At 39.6% G+C, this 20,525-nt stretch overlaps 1 protein-coding gene across 5 annotated transcripts in view; it reads left to right on the forward strand.

Moving 5' to 3' along the window:
• The window catches only part of TUT7 (terminal uridylyl transferase 7), a 59,874-nt gene extending 40,483 nt beyond the window's left edge, over positions 1 to 19,391 (forward strand). For 3 of the 5 annotated variants that reach the window (XM_044265775.1, XM_044265774.1, XM_044265776.1), the window contains exons 23-29: positions 1,790 to 1,837; positions 1,920 to 2,011; positions 3,758 to 3,873; positions 4,971 to 5,296; positions 7,372 to 7,448; positions 7,845 to 7,908; positions 18,593 to 19,391. In XM_044265775.1, the coding sequence (XP_044121710.1) occupies positions 1,790 to 1,837; positions 1,920 to 2,011; positions 3,758 to 3,873; positions 4,971 to 5,296; positions 7,372 to 7,448; positions 7,845 to 7,908; positions 18,593 to 18,660 (791 nt within the window). In that variant the 3' untranslated portion in view covers positions 18,661 to 19,391. The remainder of the gene's footprint in view (positions 1 to 1,789; positions 1,838 to 1,919; positions 2,012 to 3,757; positions 3,874 to 4,970; positions 5,297 to 7,371; positions 7,449 to 7,844; positions 7,909 to 18,592) is intronic. The other 2 variants (XM_044265778.1, XM_044265777.1) reach the window with 2 other exon arrangements.
• The last annotated feature ends 1,134 nt before the right edge of the window (positions 19,392 to 20,525 follow it).

Raw genomic sequence — 20,525 nt, forward strand, 5'->3', positions numbered from 1 at the left:
GTCCTGGGGTCCTGGGGTCCTGGGATTGAGCCCCGCATTGGACTCTCCATTCAGTGGGGAGCCTGATTCCTCCTTTCTCTCTCCTCCTACTTGAGATCTCCGTCTGTCAAATAAATAAATAAAATCTTCCAAAAAAAAAAAATCCCTACTAGGAAGTAACGTTCTAATAGCGGTTATTAGTGTAGGATCAAATTGAGAGAAAGCTCCTCTACTCCAGGAACCTGTTAGTGAGTCTGAATCCAGAATGGTGTACCCCAGTTATTGTTCATTAGAAGCATAACAGACAGCTTTAGGATGCCCCTTTTCACTTCTGTATTCTTTTTGTATCTACTATATACAAGTGGTCTTCGATTCTTGATCCCTAAGAAGGGTTTTGAGGGTTTTTTTCCTTTGCTTTTCTTCAGTGTTCTTAGGCATTTATTGGAAATAAATATCTACACATAATATTCAAAGTATGAATTATTACATATGTATATTATATATAAAATATTTTAATTTAGAAAGTACTTTATCTCCATTTATTTCATGAATAAGTTTTATTCAGATCTTGAATAAATCTTACATCAGCGTTTTTTTTTTCATCATTCCTACCACTCTCTGGGTCATCTAATAGATAATATTCCATAGCACAACATATACATACCTATCTTAAGATTTTGTGATACAGACCTTTAACATCATAGAGGAGTCCTTTTTGAAGATTTCACTAAAAACTGAGGTCCAGGTAGCCATTGTTATGCCGTTGGGATAGGTGCATATGTCTTAATTTGTCTTAACTGTGTTTTATGATCCTCAAGATGACTAACATGATCCTTAAAACACTTGTTAGTTAGCAGGAACATTCAGCACTAAAATGTTCTAAATAAATTTGTGACCTCTTTATGCTTCCCAGACTAGCACCATTAGATCATACGCAACTAATAGGTCTCCAAACAGTATTTTTTTTTTTAAAAGATTTTATTTATTTGTCAGAGAGAGAGGAGCGAGAGTGAGCACAGGCAGGCAGAGTGGCAGGCAGAGGCGGAGGGAGAAGCAGGCTCCCCGCCAAGCAAGGAGCCCGATGTGGGACTCGATCCCAGGACCCTGGGATCATGACCCGAGCTGAAGGCAGCTGCTTAACCAACTGAGCCACCCAGGCGTCCCTCCAAACAATATTTTGTTGTTCAAAATGAAACAGTTCCTCATAATAGGAAGGAGTCTATACAGATTCAAATATAAAGCAACACCCTCTCTTCTGATGGACACTTTGGAGAAAACACTTGACTTATATTTAGGAATTGATATTACTTAGCTGTATTGCATATTGGAAACTCATTAAAAAGGCAATCATTCAATAAAGTTAACCCTTGAATAGCAAGAGGTCGAACTGCACAGGTTCACTTACATGTGAATTTTTTTCGATAAATATGGTACAGTAAATGTACTTTCTCTTGTGATTTTCTTAACATTTTCATTAGCCTACTTTATTGTAAAAATTTTCTGAACATTTTCATTAGCCTACTTTATTATAAAAAAAAACAAATATGTATTAGTCACCTATGTTATAGGTAAGGCTTCTGGTCAATAGTAGGCTGTTAGTAGTTAAGTTTCAGGGGACTCAAAAGATATGCGTGGATTTTTTACTATGTGGGGGATTGTTGCCTCTATCCCCTACATTTTTCAAAGGACAACTGTACTTTTACAAATAATAAAGTATGTAACACTTCCTTCTTATATAGTCACTTAATGTATGAACGATGGCATTTCCTATTTCATTATATTTTTGTTCTCATTAATTTTCTTTGCTTAGATCCCTTTGATTTGAATCATAATCTTGGAGCTGGATTATCAAGGAAAAGTAAGTTGCTTTGTTTATAAATGTTATTGTGATCCCTTTTCCTTTTACTCCATCTAATTGAGCACTTACTCTTTCTTCTTAGTGACAAATTTTATCATGAAAGCATTCATTAATGGTAGAAGAGTATTTGGTATTCCAGTCAAAGGATTTCCGAAGGACTGCCCCTCAAAAATGGTAAGTGTCTGTTAGAAATACCAAAAATACTGGAATGCCTGGGTGGCTCAGTCGGCTCAGGTCATGATCCCAGAGTCCTAGGATCGAGTCCCACATCGGGCTTCTAGCTCAGTGGGTAGCCTGCTACTTCCCCTGCTTGTGCTTTCCCTCTCTCTCTCTCTGACAAAAAAACAATTAAAATCTTTAAAAAAAAAAAGGAAAGAAAAGAAATACCTAAAAACCAAAAAAGGTGCTTTATTAATTTTTACATATTACACCAGCAATAAATACTCTAAAAGTCTGGTGAATCTAGCAAAGATAAACAATTGCAATACAAAGCAATTCCAAAAACGTTTTTTTAAACATCTCGGTTCTGAGGCCATTTTTATCAGGAGAAAAGGGAGAAACAGCCAGAAGTGGAGTTTGGGTGGGAAGATTAGTCATTGTGGTGCTGTTGCTTTGCCTTGGTAACACGTGTAGATGGCATCGTTGTTCCGTGGGCATTTGGCTCCATGCCAGCTTCTGCCAAGGCCAGCCTCCATGTGGCTAGGGGTCCTCCACTTACCTCATAGGAAGTCTGGATTTTTCACTTGGAATGCAGAATAATACGTCTCTTAATGGGCCTAAGAAAGAGACCAAGCTCTCTGTGCTAGCAAGCTTACTGGTATCCTGTAACCTAATAACTCAAGATTTGTATGGAACTGGACTCATTAAAAACAAAGCACAGTCGCACTGTAGAAATTCCCTTCAGTGAGAGAAAAGGGAGTTAGGAACTAGAGGATTTTCTGTTCAAGTTCTTTTTTTCCAACATTAATTTTTTTTTTTTTTTTTAATTTGCAAAGGAGAGAGAGGGAGAGCAAGCACAAGCTGGGGGAAGGGGTAGAGGGAGAAGCAGACTCCCTGCTGAATGGGGAGCCTGATGTGGGACTCGATCCCAAGACCCTGGGATCATGACCTGAGCCGAAGGCAGACCCCCAACAGACTGAGCCACCCAGGCACCCTAATTTTTTTTTTTTTTTAATAAAGACTTTTTAAATTAACCTTAAGTGCATTTGTGTATATTCAGCACTGGATCCCATCTGTGCGTCTTCTTTTTGCTGGATCTGCTATGGTTGTCTTCTACACCAAGGCTTCTGAAACTTATTCCTACAGAGCACCTTGGGGATTTTGTTAAAATGCAGATTCTGATTCAGGATATCGGAGTGGGGACCAAAATTTGCATTTCTTACAGACTCCTAGGTGATCCTGATACTTCTGGTCCTCACCTAAATTTCACTGGCAAGGAGGCTTCAGTCCAGACATTCTCTTTCCTTTCTTCTGATATTTTTCTCCAGAAGCCACAACAAACAAAGAACAGCACATAGCTTCTTTCTTTTTCTCTGTATGTGTAATGCAAATCGTATTCCTCAGTTTATTGGATTTTAGCCTTTTCATTTTATGATTAAGCGAAACCTTTGTACCTGACCTCAGCCTCCCCCAAGTCCTGGCGAAGCTGACTCATGGGTATGTGCTCTTGTGTAGAAATGTCCTGGAAAAACAGGCTGCCTTTGTGGTTAGGGTTAAACCATGGTCTGCATGATGAAAAGGAATAAACCAAAATGAATTTAGGTAAAATTATCCTGAAGTAAACCTCTTAATGGTCTTCAATTTTGGAATTAAACAGTATAATAATCATTAAAAAGAGGGTCTCTGATTGATATCTGTTTAGTTTTCATGTTTTGATCTCACTTTAATAGTTCATACTTTTCTATACTTACGTTCTGTTAGGAGTACTTTTTTGATCCAGAAGTGCTAACTGAAGGAGAGCTGGCCCCAAATGATAGATGTTGCCGAATTTGTGGGAAAATTGGACACTTCATGAAGGACTGTCCAATGAGGAGAAAGTAAGTCAGTATTCAAAAGGGGTGGTTTTATTTTTACTTTCCTATTGTACCAGTTTTTAAATGAGGTTCTATTGTAATAGAAAATAAACTTGTATTAAATCCAGCAGTTCTCAGATAAATGATTTTTCACAGTGAAAATGAACTGATTTAAAACTTGCATTTAAGCACAGATGACCAGATGTCCCTTGGGTGTAGATACCAGTCTTCCAGGCCTGCTCCCCTTCCCTCATTTTGGTCACTGCCCCAGTCGCTACTCAGCCATTTGGTCAGCAGCCTCTCTAACAGGGATGGCAGAAGAAACGAGGAAAGTAAAATGGGCTCTTCGGGACATCAGTTACACTTCCAGTGTACAGTAACAGGGCTGTACCAGACTCATGTACAGCTTTTTGCCATTTAGGACCCTTCACGTGTACGTGGTTCAACCCTTAATGATTGCTGTGCTAACCCACTCACGTGGGTCAGGATACTTCTGGTGACGTTTGCAGGAGGTGGGGTAGTGTTGATTGCTTGCATGGGCCATACTGTTGTTTTGGATGGTGTGTTGGTCTTAATTGGACCATAATACTCTCATTTAAAGACATGCTCTTAAGGCACCATCTGGAATTCGAGGCTCTTATTTAGTACTTTGGTTTTATATTCAAATAATAGTCACTGCTCATGTAGAGCAAGAAAGAAACATTTTTAACATTTTAAGAACATAAATCACCTTATAACCCTTGTTCCCTTGCGAACTGAAAGTTCCACATTTCGAATTTCTAGTGCCTACTAAAAGAGTGGGCCTCAGAGTCACAAGAAATCACCCCAAAGATCACTGGAGTTTCTTTACATCCATATCTTAGCAGTTACTGGACCAAGGAGTTCTGCTAACTGCAAACACTGTTTTTACGGCACTAGAGTAGTTGTGAAAATCAAAAAGAAAAACTATACCATCGCCCTGAGGTTGCTTCCTGAAAGAGGAGACGGACTGAAATGTGTTACATTCTTGTTTTTCCCCCTGATACCTTCTGTCTCTGGTTATCTCCCAAACCTGGGGCACCCTTAATATCTTGTCAGGTTTCTGTTTAGATTTTTCCTACCGGTGTTATATCATCTTCTAGAGTGAGACGACGGCGTGATCAGGAAGATACCCTGAACCAAAGATACCCTGAGAACAAAGAGAAGAGAAGCAAAGAGGACAAAGAAATTCAGAACAAGTACACAGAGAGGGAGGTGTCGACAAAAGAAGATAAGCCCATGCAGTGCACACCTCAGAAAGCCAAGCCAGTGAGGGCGGCTGTCGACCTGGGCAGAGAGAAAATACTCAGGCCTCCAGTGGAAAAATGGAAGAGACAGGATGACAAAGACTTAAGAGAAAAACGTTGTTTTATTTGTGGAAGAGAAGGGCACATTAAAAAGGAATGCCCACAATTTAAAGGCTCTCCAGGTATGGATCCCGGTCATGCCTCAATGTTTGCACTCACATCTCAAGGGAAATCTCTTTTTTAGAGTTTAGAATTCTTTATTATTTTAGTTTTATTTATTTCTTTAACAAATCAACTTACTGAAAAAGATTTTTAAGAAAGTGAACCCACCCCATTTAAATTCAGACCCTCTTATATGGCAATTTCATTGAGAGGCTTATAGAAGTCATTTGTTTGACTTTTCTAAGATTATCCATGAATGGAAAATCCGGTCATCCCCAGTGCCTATACAATGTAGCCTGTGTGACCAGAAAACAAGCTGCCACTTAAGCTTCGCTTCTCAGGACGTGCACTTTGGAAACTAAAGCACTGACTGGCCACGGGGGAGGCATAGCTAAGTTAATCTCAGGACACCAGGCTGTGTATAGTGAGCCACTTGTGCTTTCGTTTAAATATGTACATGCACATGCCTAGAAGAGGGACCAGAAGGAACTCCATGACACAGCTGTTATGGTGGTTCCAACTGCAGAAGAGAATTACGGAATACATACATAGGACATTATTAGTTTCCCGCAGTGAACGTGATTATTCTTACAATAAGGAAAAACACACTCTTAGTCCATAGTTGAATGTCATCTGTACATCCCGTCCCTTTGAGTTCTTGGATCTGCATTGACCCTTTCTGTTAAATGGGTGAAGTGTCCACTGCGGGCACCTTTTTAACAGACTGTTAAGCATGAAGGTACCTTCTGTGTGTATAAGTCAGAATTTACAAAGCAGTTTATCCACTCCACTTTCTTTCTCAGAATAAACCTGTGAGAGTGGGTGGAATTTGCTAGAGAAGAGAGCATAGAGAAGCATAAAGAAGAAACCTGGGGAAGTCATTTTTTAGATTAAAGTAGTATCCTCTCCTGTCCTGTCCTCAGTTGTTCTGTGTGTATGGGTGGTGTAAGAGAGTCAGCCCTGATGACAGTTCCCTTAAAAGTCTCTACTGTTCGTCGTTCCTGGAACACTAATACCTCTCTTCCATTTTATTATATCATAACAGCAATATAATGTGTCTCTTTTTTTAAAGACAAAATTTTTAGAGCACTTATTTTTTTTTAAATGGAGCTTTATATGGAATGAAGTATATTTTTAAATTATTTAATTATTGGTTTTAAAATAGGACTTTGGTGTTTATGGAAGATACAGCTTGTCCTACTTCTAAGGAGCTCGGACAAATGTAAACTTCAACTTTTTTTTACCCTGACATGGGACATAGACCAGATCTTTAATGATTATAAGAGGAATATCTATTTAAGAGAAATTAAAATAATAGAGCTAACATTCACGGAGTGCTTCCTATGAGTCAGGCACTATTTTAAGTACTTTATGTGGGCAGTCTCATCTCATTTTCTCCCCAACCCCATGAGATGGTGGTATCAATAATCCCAGTTGACAGATGAGGAAACTGGAAATAGTCTAGATCAGATATAATGAAGTTCTACCGAAGTTATTTTTGTAGACCTTTCTGAAACTGGTGCTCTGTGTTTACTGAGTAGCACAAAGCACGTTACCATCGCGTTCCTCTTGGCTACAGCACAGCGGTAAACGGAAGCCCCAGCATTCCCCCAGCTTTGATGGATTTCTTCCTCCTAGCTGGTAGCAAGGTTTAAGTTGTCTAGTGAAGCTATCAAAACAGAGCAGTATTTCTGAAAGCCTGCAGGGGCAGCAGCAAATCAAGGAGAGTCAAGGGTATCGTGGGGTGGGAGGCTAGTTATTATCAATCCGAAGGAAAAGCACCAGAATCTTGGATTCCTCAGAATGCAGTATTTACACACTAAATCAGGTAGTCACTGTATTTTTTAAAAGTAAAATAGGAAAGGAGGAGTGGGGCTAGGGTATGGGGCGTTTCCTCCTGTAGCTACTCCAAGTACTCAGTTGCTTCTTCCTATTGGAAAATTATGCTGCCCCCTCTCATGTCTTCAAATATGTTATTGTTCACACAAGATGCTGAGTGGACCTTCTGTCCACAGAAAATCGTTCTGTGGAAGTTTGAAAACAGGGATGCTGCTTTCATTTTAAAGTGAGAACAAAATGCTGACTTTTTTCTCAGGTGTGTCTAAATCAGATTGTGTATTCGGATCCCCATCTTCATCTAGCCCCTTGAGACCAACTGGCACATTTGCTCAGGTAAACCTAGCTCACGCCTGAGCAGGAAGCCCCTGGGTCTCCGGTCCGTTGAGCGAACACTTAACTGAGGGCGAGCAGCTCTGTGCCAGGCCCTCAGCGAGGTGCCGGGCAGCCGCTGGCCTTGCCCTCATTCCGCTGGCTAACCCTCCTGGCTCCTGTCTCTGGCCCTGGTGCAGCGTGGGGTGCAGCTTGCTGAGCTCCGGATGGCTCCGGATGGCTCCGGATGGCGGGGCGTGCTTTGAGGATTCCCGAGTCTGTCTTGCTTTTCAATTAACTTGCAAAGTTGTGCCTTCCATGTGCCTAATTTCGGCCCTCCTTGGAAATGGTTACGGTTTTAAGGCTGTTTTCAGATGCTCTTCCTTTCGACTTTGTAAACCAGTCTATTTCATTTTTTAGGCAGTGCTTTTACATGAAGACAAAAAGAAACAAAAAACAACTATATTTTTGAGTCCCCAGTCAGGTATGTGGGTTTTAAAAAAACAAATGTGTGTTCTTTTATTTACTGCATAGCTTACCACATGCCTTTTGAGATGCTTCCTTTGAGTAAGTGGTTTTAACAGGGACTGGACATCAGAATCACTCAGGGAACTCTTAAAAATACGGTTGCCCTGTCCCCACCTTTACCTCCTAAATCCGATTCTGAGTGGGTAGGCTTAGACCTGCATAGCTTTTAAGTGTTCTAAGGTGATTCCTATACTGCCCCTGAGCAGGAACCATAGTTTTTAATTCTTTGTCCCTCTTTCACACTTTTTTGCCCCTGCCTTGTCAGCAGTGTACTCTCCTCGTGAGGCTATGTGCTGTGCACCAGAGGAAGGGAAGAAAGTAATTGTTGGCCTGAACTCCACTCTCTTGCTCTCTCACTATGTCTTGAATCCTTCCTTCAGTACTTCCTTCAAGTACTTACTAAGCCATTTTCCCTCTCCCCCTTCCCCTGCCCGGCCCCAAGTGCAGGGTACGAGCCTTAACACGGGCGATACAGCAGGGAACCAGCAAAGTCCTTGCTCTCGTTCACTCTGTATTCTTGTCAGAAGAGATACGTAAGTATTTCTTATGGCAACAGGTGCTGAGAAATACAAAGCAGGAAAAGGGAATGCTGGATAGGGAGGTAGCCATTATGTTAAGTAACATCTATGCAAAGAATCAAATGAAGGAAGGGGCCAGGCAGGGGAAGTTGGAGGTAGACCGTTCCATTAGAACTGAAAACCACCGTTGTCCCTCGGTGTCGCTGAGTGGCAAGTGCAGGGAGGGGGGTGGTAGGAGGCCAGGTCAGGGTAGATGGGTGTGGATCATGAGGCGCCTTGAGCCCTGGCCAGATTGGATTTCTTTCTGTCTGAGATGGACAGCGGTTGGAGGGCTTGGAACAAAGGAAGTTTAATCTGAATTCTGTTGCGGAAGGTTCCTTATGGCTGCTGTGAGGAGGGGAGGGTGACAGCCGGCCCACGAGGAGGCTTCTGCTAGAGCTCGGGGGAGAAATGGTGCCAGCTTATTCTCGGGTGGAAGCAGAAGGCAATGTGAGGACTGGTCGTGTTCTGGATACTTGGCACCAACATGGGTTGTCACTGGATTAGATGGTGACATAGGACAAAAAGTGGACCTGAGATGACACTACAAGTTTAGGCCTGGGCAACTGGAGGAATGGAAGTGGAGTTTCCTGTGCTGAGAAGGACTCAGGAAGAGCAGATTTCGGGAAGAAAGAGAGTCCAGTTGTAGCCATGTCAATTTAAGAGACTGCTAGGTGTCTGAGTACAGATGCCAGGTCGCCAGTGGGATGGACGAGCAAGGTGTTCAGAGCAGAGGGCCGGGCTGAAGACCGAGACTTGAGTATTTTCAGTGCAGAGATAGCGTTTGAAGGCCTGGGTAGGAATGAGATCACCCAGAAAATAGTGCAGAAAGAAAAGAGAACATTTAAAGGCTCAAAATAAAGAAGACAGACAGAAGATGGTCAGTGAGGGAACCGAGCAGCAAGAGAGCTGGCTCCTGGAGTAGGAGCTGGCTCGGAGGACAGGGGGCCTCAGAGAGGGCTTGCCCATTCTTGGGCCTCGCCGCTGCAAATTCGGGTGCTGTGTGGATGGCGCTGTAAGGATTGCATTGGGCAGTGCTCACGGCCTGAGTGACTCTGGAAAGAGCCATCCCTGTGGTGTGGAGAGGACAGAAACCTGACTGCAGGGGTTTCTGGTGAGAAGTGCCAGAAGAGGAACTGTGGGCAACCGAGCCTCACACCGTCCCTGCCTGGCCCACAGGCCTGTGGACAGATGCCCAGAGGGAGGCAAAACCGGGAGGCTCTCCCTTTCTCCGGTGTTTCAAGAATGTGAGTCGGGAAGGGGAAGGGAAACTTGAGAGGGAAGAGGAAAAACAAAGTAACTGAGCAACTTTTTCAGCTTTTTTTAGTAAGAAAGGATGAAACTATAAACTCTATAACAAATATTCTGAGTTCTGGCCTGTAAACACCCTTAGTAACTTTGTTTAGTTTCTCTCTCTCTCTATCTCTGTCTCTCTGTCTCTCTTATCTTATTCAATAAAGTAGGGTTAAAGAAAGGAAATTACATAAGCAAATAGAGCGTGTGTAGTCTTTTTAACTTGATTGTACAGTTTATGAGAAAAGTACCTGAAATTTTAAAACTCCATTGACAGAACTTGACATTTTTGTATGTAGTGTAAAACAGCCCACATATTTTATGATCAGCTTTTACCTATTGTATGTTATTGCTGATATGCAAACACCATTTGTTTTTAGCTTGGAAAGATGCTGTGTTCGTTAGAATGTGAAGAGACGAAGCTGTCTCTGCCATCAGTTACTGGGAGCTAGCACTCCCCGCCCCTGGGCAGCCTTGTAAACCCCGAGGGAGAGAGAGGCTTCCCTGCTTTCACCAGCACAGTCTGAGAGAAGCCGGAGCGCAGTGGTCTCACCCTGGGAAAGCTCTTGAGAGCTCCCAGCAAGGGATGTTTGGTTGTCTCTACTCTGAATGTCGTTCACAAGAGAAAAATAAATGGACTTGTTAAATTATGTAGCTACTTCTGTTTCTGCCTGTCTGGGGATGAAGTATCTCAAGTATATACAGTAATCTAAGCAGGAATAGGCACTTATTTTTAAGCTATGTGAATTCCAGAGATTTTTTTTTTTTTAAATGATTGGAGAAAACATTTAAAGTGGCATCAGATCGCCTAACAATTCCAATTTGTGAAGCATGGGCACTGGGTTGGTATAGAGTGAGGTCAGATGGTTCAAGGAGAAAGAGCCAGAAATCTTCAGAAAAGTACCGCCCTTACCTAAATAGGGAACAGTGGATATAAAGGTAAAGACAAAGGAGGCTCTGTGAGAAAATGCAGGAGCAGCTGTTTCCTGGGAAGATTTTGCCATTGTTTTCAGTAGAATGCATGGACGGATGTAAAAACAAGAAATGTTCTAGTGGGAAAACACCCCAAATCAAATAGAAGTGAAGTGGGCCTGGGGCCCTGTTGTGAGACGAGAGGAGGAGGCTGACACCCTCTGCCTCTGAAAGCCAAGTGCGGGAAACGGACTCTCCATGGCAGTGTGTGCGTTTGCTTCCCACAGATCCTGAGAGTTTCAGGGTCACAGAGTTACCATATGTAAACAAGCCAAAAGAGTCTTGTTTTTACAAGCCTCAGCCTTGAACAGATATTTCCAGAGCATTACACAGGGAAAATAGGGATCCTTTCTTGCTCGAGATGTTGCTTTTGCCGAGGGTAGGGTGTGGAAGAACATGGCCTTTGCCCTCAGATTGCAGGATATGATTTCTAGCTTTGTGATCTTGAAAAACCTGCTTACACTCCGCTTGACTCAGTTTCCTCATCTGTTACAAAGGGATGATAATAGCTGGCTTACAGGGATGTTGAGAAATCCATGTAAAAGCACTTAGAACAGCACCTGCGTGTAGCCGCGGCACAGAGGTTTGTAGGAGTGTGACACAGTGATGCTCCCGCACAGTGACCGTCGGCCTGGCTCCTGCTAAAGGCCTTACACGTCTTGAAAGTATAAATTTATTATAATTTTCTGAATGTATTTGTCAGTGGGAGAAGAATACAGATGTTGGACATCTGGACATAATACCTGGGCATGGCATGACCAATTGGCTATAAAGATTTCTGTAATTGTCTTCCACATCAGAGACTTACATATTTATAAATATTTTCAGCAACTGTAAAACTTAAAGGTTGAATTGACTACAGAAGAAAAATTACTACAATAAACATACCTACTTTATACCAGAAAAAAAAAAAAACATTTATGGGTGGTTAAAATCTATCTTAATTAAACTCCTCAGTCAACAACTGTTAAGACTTGTCAGATTTATCCACAATAAACTCAACCCATTGTCTATATTATAAATCTGAAATACGTCTCAACTGTCAGTAGTGTTAAATTTCCCAGAGTTCTTTTTTCCCCACGGTACTATATATGAGACACACAGGTGGTTTCCTGTTGATAGGACGGCCCCTCTTCTCTCCAGTAGCCATATTGACCTCAGGCAAGAGATCTGCTTGCTCTGAGCTCCAGATGTCTCATCTAGAGAAGGGCTGTAACCCCATTTATCTTACCAGATCCTGAGGTTAAAGCACTGAGCCCCTAAAAAGCCAAGTTCTCTTCCCTGATACTTCTTGCTCCATTCCTTTCTCCTGGGCTGCATATAGTCCTTAACTGCCAAATGGGAGAGTAATGAATAGAAGATTCCATGAATTTCCTTGTTTTCCATTGTGACTCCCCTACCCCTTATACACACTGCTAACACAGTGCCTTAGATGTTCAGTGAGTTTTACTGATAGAGATATATTCATTTTGAAAGAATAAAGAGACTGAGCAGTAGAAGGGCCAAGAAATAAGAGCTTTCAAGTCAGACATAGGTGAGTTTGAAATACAGCCCAACTATCTGCTGGCTTTTCAGCCTCTGTCAAGTTACCGGACATCTTTGTACCTTAGTTTTCTTATCACTAAATTGGGGCTGACATCTCACAGGACAGTTGTAAGGATTAATTTTCTATACATAAAGCTCTTTTCACAGCATCTGGCAAATATTATCCCTCAGCAAGTTATCACTGCCTTGTTACGGGTGTAAACAGTTTCCTGCCTCGCTGTTACTTCCCTCTTCTAATAGGACACATATATCATGGACATTAGAACCATAGTCAGCTGGTTTTCCTGCATAAGTGAATTACTCTGGTTTACATAATAACAATTTATTCAGAATGAGAATCTCAAAAAAACTAACATTTCTCTATTCCTTACAACTTCCCCTTTTTGCAAAGAAGGTTATATTTCCAAAAGAACTAACGTCTGACTCTTCATTTATTCCATTTTAACCTCACAGTTTGAAATCCTAAAAACTGAAGATGTTGGAAGAGATTGATGGTATCCTTACTCCCTCATGATGATGTGTATATACTATTACAGTTTTTTTCCTCGACCAGATAAAAGCCTAATTTTTTAAAAAAGTGATCTTTATGATAGTAAATTTAAAATAACAGAAACAGGGATGCCTGGTTGGCTCAGATGGTAGAACATGCAGCTCTTGATCTCAGGGTTGTGAGTTCAAGCCTCGTGTTGAGTGTAGAGATTACTTAAAATCTTGAGTAAAATAAAATAACAGAAGTACCTTTGTAAAAAATATAGGGACACCTTGTTATCAGTGAGTAGAGATCATTCTTGTTGATACCCTTCTCGATATTCTAGTATATGAACATGCCATTATTTATTTAATTATTCCTTATTAATGGACTAGCTGCTTTCAAATATTTGGTACATCAGTGTCCTCCAAAACTTTTTTTGCTCTCATATTCTTCCCTCAAAATGTAGAAAGCCCCTATATCTCAAATATTTTAAGTTGATATCTAAAATTTTCATCAAAATTGCAAAGCATATAATTCCTGAGGTTTTTTAAAAAATAAATGTTGAAATTTTAAAATAAACCTTATCAATTAGCCTTAAATGTATCAAATGAAATTAATATATCACTGCTTTTTCATACGTGCTACCATTCATTTACAGCTCCTTAATAGGCAAAAATTTTACTTTCCTCCTTGAATTCTTTGTTTTACTTCTATCTTAAGGTAGTATATTTTTTAGCATATATATTTCAAGCATTTTAGGGACACCTGGGTGGCTCAGTGGGTAGAGTGTGCAACTCTTGATATCAAGGTTGTAAGTTCAAGACCCACTTTGGGTGTAGAGATTACTTAAAAACAAAATCTTAAAGAAAAAGAAGTTTCAAATTCAAGCATATTATTGATCAGCCTATCCTCCTTATCTGCAATAATAATATTTATAGAAATTGGATTTTTTAAGCCTTTTATCAAAATGTAAAAATTTCTTCTAAATTGAGTTTTTGCATTAGAATTTATAATTGATCAAAACAAATGTTACAATTTTTTATTAAAAATTAGTGAGAAAAGATTTTTCTATTTATGTTTACATACCGAAAGTGACTACCATTTAATGAGATAGATGGGATTTTTCTCCATACAATCAAGTATTTTTGGATCAGTACTACAGGAATGAAACAGTGTTCCTCATCATTTCTATCCCAAATCTTTTTTGTTTTTATAGTTGGTAAACATCAAGAAACCCCAGTAGTCTTTATGATAGGGTATTAAAAGTAATAGATATGCTTTATTTGGGAATAGAAGATGTATTACAGCAGTGTCATTCAGTTACTGCTATTCCTTTTTAAACGAAATGTCCAAAAATCTCATAGTAATGTATCATTAAGAATTATTTGCAATGAACATCACCTATCAGTGTAATTTCACAAAAGCTAAAAATTTGGAATTTTTGTTAGAGGCCTTCACACTTACCACAGATAACCAGCGTTTCTTTTCCTTCCTGCCTCCTTGGGTTTTTTCCCAAGGCCATGTACCACATTAAGATTTGGATGAGGAGGAGACATGCCTCTCTTCTATAAAGTAGGAGGACTGTGAAAGGAAGACTGGTGTGCCTCCTGAGAACCAGCCCAAAACCTTGGCCATAGAGGCGTTCTCAGAAAGAATCCAGTAGACATGAGGCACCCCAGTCAAGTCCCGTAAAGCCCCCTGCCCACTCATCCTGTTCAGTTGGCTCAGGGATTACATGTATCCAAGTTTGAAGACCACTGCTTGCATCAAACACCATCAGGCCATATTTGCCTAGTTATACCCTCAGGATAAATTCCTAGTCAGTAGAATGATAGGTTAAAAAAGGGCACACCTTCTCACAGTGAGGCCAGCAATGCCAAAAGGGGATTGTCGGCCACCAGAGTCTCTGACTGCCTGTTTCCCAGACCCTCACTTTACGGGAGTAGTCTTTTGCCCATCGGCTTGTATTCTCCGTTGAAGTCTCCTGCTTTTCACATGTTTTCATCTGTGTTTCTTCATGTTTCTGTCTTTGTATTTTTTAACTAGGGCAGTCATCTCTGTTTTTAGCTTTAGTTTCCACATAGAAATCCATTTGTCCTTTAACAAACGTGTTCTGTCCTTCCCCGCCACCACGCCAATTTGTTTATTTATTTATTTTTAAAGATTTTATTTATTTATTTGAGAGAGAGACAGACAGTGAGAGAGAGCATGAGCGAGGAGAAGGTCAGAGAGCGAAGCAGACTCCCCATGGAGCTGGGAGCCTGATGTGGGACTCGATCCCGGGACTCCAGGATCACGCCCTGAGCCGAAGGCAGTCGTCCAACCAACTGAGCCACCCAGGCGTCCCCACCACGCCAATTTATTAACCTTTCAGTCTTGTTTACGATTTGTTTTGCCATATAGTTCGTCACTTGCTTGTTTTAGTCGTTTCATCTAGCCAATTTTTAGGTGATTTCAAGTCATGCTTCCAGAGGTTTATAAATTTCTTGTTCTTCCCTCAGAGTACATAAAAGTTCATGTTTTATTTCTAGTAGGTTTACTTTTTTACATGCACATTTTTATATGAAATTTCTTCAGGTATGATTTTTTTTTATACAGGCTCTGTAGTAATCAGACTATTAGCACTATTCTTAGAAAAGAGTGGTTTCCTAACGTGTTGGGAAAAATACGAAGATACAAATACAACTCATCTACTAGAGAACTGAACTTATTTTTTTCCCTATTTTCTTCTCAATCTTTTTTTCAATAAAAGATCATTAAGATGGTCAAAGTCCGCTTTGACCACCATCCCAGACCCATTCCATCCTTTGTGGCCCCTCCACCCCAGAGGCATCTGTTATTAGGAGTTCAGATGTTCTTCTAGTTCTTTTTTTTAAACTTACATATGAACCCTTTAACATACATATCATTGGTGAATTTTTTAATTTAAATGATGCATCATACTGTATAATAAGAATGTTTTACACCCTGCTTTTTCGTATTTATTTAATGAAGTGATTTTGAAATTTATATAGATCACTATAGATAGACTTAGTTGTGTTTCTTTCCAGTATTCTGTCTATGAATACAGAGCATACTATCCATTATGTAGCGCATGAGCATTTAGATTGCATTTGGTTTTTTGCTCTTATAAACGGTGCTGTACTGAACATCTGAAGCTCCTTGAGCATGTATGAGAGGTTTTGTCATTTGTGTATCTTGAAGTCAAACTCTGTTGAGTCATAGTGTATGTGCATTTTCAACTTAGGTTATCAAGTGATTCGTTGAAATAATTGCCACTCCCAACAGCAGTGTTTATTTTTGCAAATTTGATGGGTGAAAAATACCCTGGTGTTATTCTAATGTATATTTTCTTGACTCTGGTGATACTGTTATATGTTTATTAGCCAATTGGAGTTGCTCTTCCGTGAATTCCCTGTTCATATCATTTGCCCATTTTGTGCTTGTTACCAGGTGGAATTCTGTAAAATCCCTATACCTATCGTTTGCCTATTTTTCTGTTGCATTATCATTTCCTTATTAATTTGTAAGTATTCTTCATTTATTCTGAATACTATTCCTTTATTATATACATTCCAGATATCTTCCTCCAGCATATCTTGTCTTTCAACTTGTGTCTGTTGCCACTCTGAAGTTCTAAATTTTGAGGTAATCGGTGATGGATTTTCCATGGTTAGTTTTCATGGTCATGTCACTCAGTGATTTTAGGGTCATCATTAAGAAATTCTTCCCTGAGTTCATAAAGATATCCATCTATAGTTTCTTCTAACATCTTTAAAACTTTTATTTTTTTCTGGTTAGATCTTGAACCTCTATGAATTGTGTGTGAAATACGAGGTGTAGTGATCTAAACTTTTGTCCCTGGAATGATAAATCTATCCTCAATACTTCGGGCAGTTCAGAATATCAAAGATTTGTTGCCTATAGACCATTCGAGGCTCTAGAGTATAAATACCATGGGAGAGTGCTGTGCTCCTTCCTGGTATCACTCATTTTTCACTGTACATTGACTATCTGGATGCTCTGCTTTGAGAAGTTTGCTTCTGGGGGGGGCATAAGTTTCTATTTGCATACTTAATATGTTTGCTTTAGTAAATGTAGATAGTTAAGCAAAAATGAATAAAATAAAAGCCATTTATACTTCATTCTAGAGTATAACTACAACTTAGGTTTGGGAAATAAAGTCTTCCCATCTTTTCACATCAATGTACTAATAATGGCTAACATGTATTGAGTACTTTTCTATGTACCAGCTACTGTTCAGTTGCTTTACCTGTATCAGTTTATTTAATCTTTAGAATAATTCCAAGGGGGTAGGTGTAATAGTCCATGTTTTTTCAGATAAGGACAATGAGGTACCAAACATTGGATTGATAGGATTTTTCATTTGTTTTTAATTTTTAGTGGGTTTTTTAAAAAAACTGTTTGTCAACACAGGGCTTGAACTCACAAACCTGAGGTCAAGGCCTAAGCTGAAATCGAGTCAGACGCTTAACCAACTGAGCCACTCAGGCGCCCCTTTAATTTTTAGTTTCTATGAAAATACTATTCATGTGGTTTTATAACCTACTTTTTGTATTAGTAATTATTCTTCTATGCAAATCTAGTATTCTGTTGTGTCTATTATATACTTAGTCATTCATATCACAAATTTTGAACATTTAGGTTATTTGCATACCTCAGTTATGGTAAGATTTCTACGACTATTCATTTAGCAAAATTCCAACCCACCTCTCTGCCCTTCTGACCTTCCTTCAACTTGATGATCAAAAATTGTTTTAAGTTGCATTTCTTTGATTACTCATTAATACTAAATGTTTTTTATATATACTCATATGCTTTTTTTTCCCCTTTTGTATGTCAGTTTTTCTTTGCCCAGCTGCATGTCGGTGTGCATCTTTTCCCTATTGACTTGCTTTAGCACTAAGCCCAGTTAGTCTTTCTCATAGGGCAACGTGGTGTGCTTAGGAAATTTCCCCACCCCAAGATTATATAACTAATCATTATTTCTTATACTCTGGTGCTTTTATGTTTAATTCTGTAATTAATTTGGAATTGAATGGAGAGGAAGGGTATGTTGAAAGGGAAGAAAGAAAACTAACGCTCCTCTCCCTCCCAAAATGACTTATTTGACACAGTACCAGCTATTTAACAATCCACTTTACCTCATTGGTTAGAAATGCAACCTTTGTCATATACTACTTTCTGAAACATAAGAATTTATCAGTTTTCTTTTCATTGATCTATTTGTTTATACTCCAGAACAAAACTTATTAAGTCTTCTGTAGTATGGCTTTAATTAGTAATCCACATTTCTGTCCTTTACCTGTAAATATAATAAATTTCTTTTTTTATTTGGTATCAATAAGGTATTGCTAGAATGTCACCATTCACAGGTTCATATCTGCAAAGTAATGATGCAAGATATTTATTTTTAGCCAAAGAATTTGTTGCAATCTGTCCTGTGTGGTTGTAAGTGAAGACACTGATGTATGTAAAGCAGAGGTTTCAAAAAGTCCACCTGGCCCTCTGCACCAACATGGAAACAGTGATGAGAATGATGTCACTCTAGCAACCTGCCTGCATTTAGAAAGAATTTTGACTAGGTTTGTCTTTAATAGATCATGTTCCTTACATACCTTTTTTATATCTAGCCTTGCTTACTCAATTCAAAATAAGTGACCAGTACCAGTGTGAAAAGTTTCTGTAAATAAGTAATAATAAGAAGTAATTTTATGGCTTTTGTGATAAAGTGAGGCTTGTTTTATTTATGTTGGGTTTTGTTTTTTCCCCCCCTCTAGGTAGCCTTTCCAGTAAATATATGACTCAGGGAAAAGCCTCAGCGAAGAGGACCCAGCAGGAATCATGAGGGAAGGAAAAAATGCAGCACTCTAAATGGCCACTCAGGCGTTCCCATTCACTTTGAAATTAGGTTCATTTCACAGGACATAGCAGCATAGATCAGGCTTCAACTTAACATTTAAGGGAAATGTCAGATTTTTTTTAACTTAATGAAATTGTTAATGAGGAAAAAAAATTTAGTACAGTCCCACGTACCATGAATCCCCATAGATGTAAGGATTTTAAAAGAAAGCCATGATGTACGTATTTAAACCAGGTTTGTTTTTTTTTTTGTTTTGTTTTGTTTTTTTAGGCCAGGTTTTTAAAAAAAAAAAAAAAAAAAAAAAAGGAAGTATAACTGTGGGCCAGTATTCAGTGAATACAATTTCATGGTTTTTAATTCTTTCAAAGCACACTGAAAGTGGTGTGCTGATACACCCAGAGTAAATTAACCCTTTTTTTCACCTACAAATCCCTTTTTTGTTTTGAAGAAGGGAAATTATATTTATTGTTTATTGAATCCTTGTGTGAAAGCATATCAAATATGTATGAACTGCTACTACTGTATTTACAATTTACAAACCATATTTTATTGATATTTGTAGAAATGACAACGTGAACATGAGCACCTATTCATGCGAGCCTTCTGTGGGTCAAGCAGCGCCACTGAGGGGCTCTGGGGTTTTTTCCCTAATTTTAAGTAAGTTGACATGGAATTACTGTGCTCATAAAAAAAAAATGAAATAAGGAAAAGAAGGAGTCCTGTTTGCTGCTAAAAAACATTTTCAAAGGAAAAATGACAAAACAGAAATGCTTTTTACTTTTTATGATACTCGGAAATTAGGGTGGAGAACTTTAAAAAATCCCTGAGGATTAAAGAGGCCATCCCTGCCAATCACAAGTTTGGTTGGTGTCATTCTGGGTCTGACTGGAGCCCCCCCCCGGAACTGTTTCTCTAACTGCACAAGCCCTCCAGAAGTAGAATGTGGTCAGAACAATGCCTCGGTTTATTTATCATTTTGAAATAAAACCAGAATTTCAACCTGTAATTTTATCCACATTACTTTCTAGCGAGAGTCCTAAATTTCATGAGGAAACCAGAGGAAGGAGTGAGGGCAGTATAAATCTGCTCCTCTTTATCTCGTGCTCCCTCTACTTGATCTCGTGCTCGAGCAATCTGCTGTTCATTGACCCCGCTGTGTGCCAAGCACTGTGCCCACAGGAGAGGCACAGGCTTGGTGGGATGAAGACAGAGGAGGACGGGGAGAGTGTTTGTCGGGCGAGCGTTGCCCGCTAGGAGAGGGCTCAGAAAATAGCACCTGTGAGCCCTTCTTTTCACCTACTTGAAGACCTACTCCAGTTGAAGAAGAATCCTATCAAAATTACCTACAGAATTTGGGAAGTTGTGGTAGAAGGGTTTAGTGATTGTTCCTTACTCAGTTTGGACAAACCCAAACACCTGAATTAACCGCATGAATTAGGTACCCAGGGCAGAAGCTGCTCTTCTGATTTCTCTTGCCTTCAGCATGAAAATGAGCTTGACTGGGCACACAATTCTTGTCACACTTTCTTTGAAAAGCTATTAATGCTGTCTTCTGGCATGATAGCAGAAATCGGAGGCCAGCCTAATTTTTGTTCCCTTGTAGATTTTATTTTTCTGCTTGGATACCTCAGCAGAGGTTTCCCTGTAAGTTTTCTGTCTCTGACTTTTCCCTAAAACAGAAGCAAATCCCATGCATCTCCCTAGCCCAGTTTGGTTTTTTGGTTGGTTTTTTTCAACTTGGAAAAGTATCTTAATTTTTTTTTACCTCAAAAATACTTTTGTCTTTTTTCATTATTTCTCCATCATCTTTTTCCTTCATCCTAGGAGAACTCAAACTTAATCTCCACATG

The sequence above is a fragment of the Neovison vison genome, chromosome 9, assembly GCF_020171115.1.
Source record: "Neovison vison isolate M4711 chromosome 9, ASM_NN_V1, whole genome shotgun sequence".
In the NCBI taxonomy this organism is placed as follows: Eukaryota; Metazoa; Chordata; class Mammalia; order Carnivora; family Mustelidae; genus Neogale; species Neogale vison.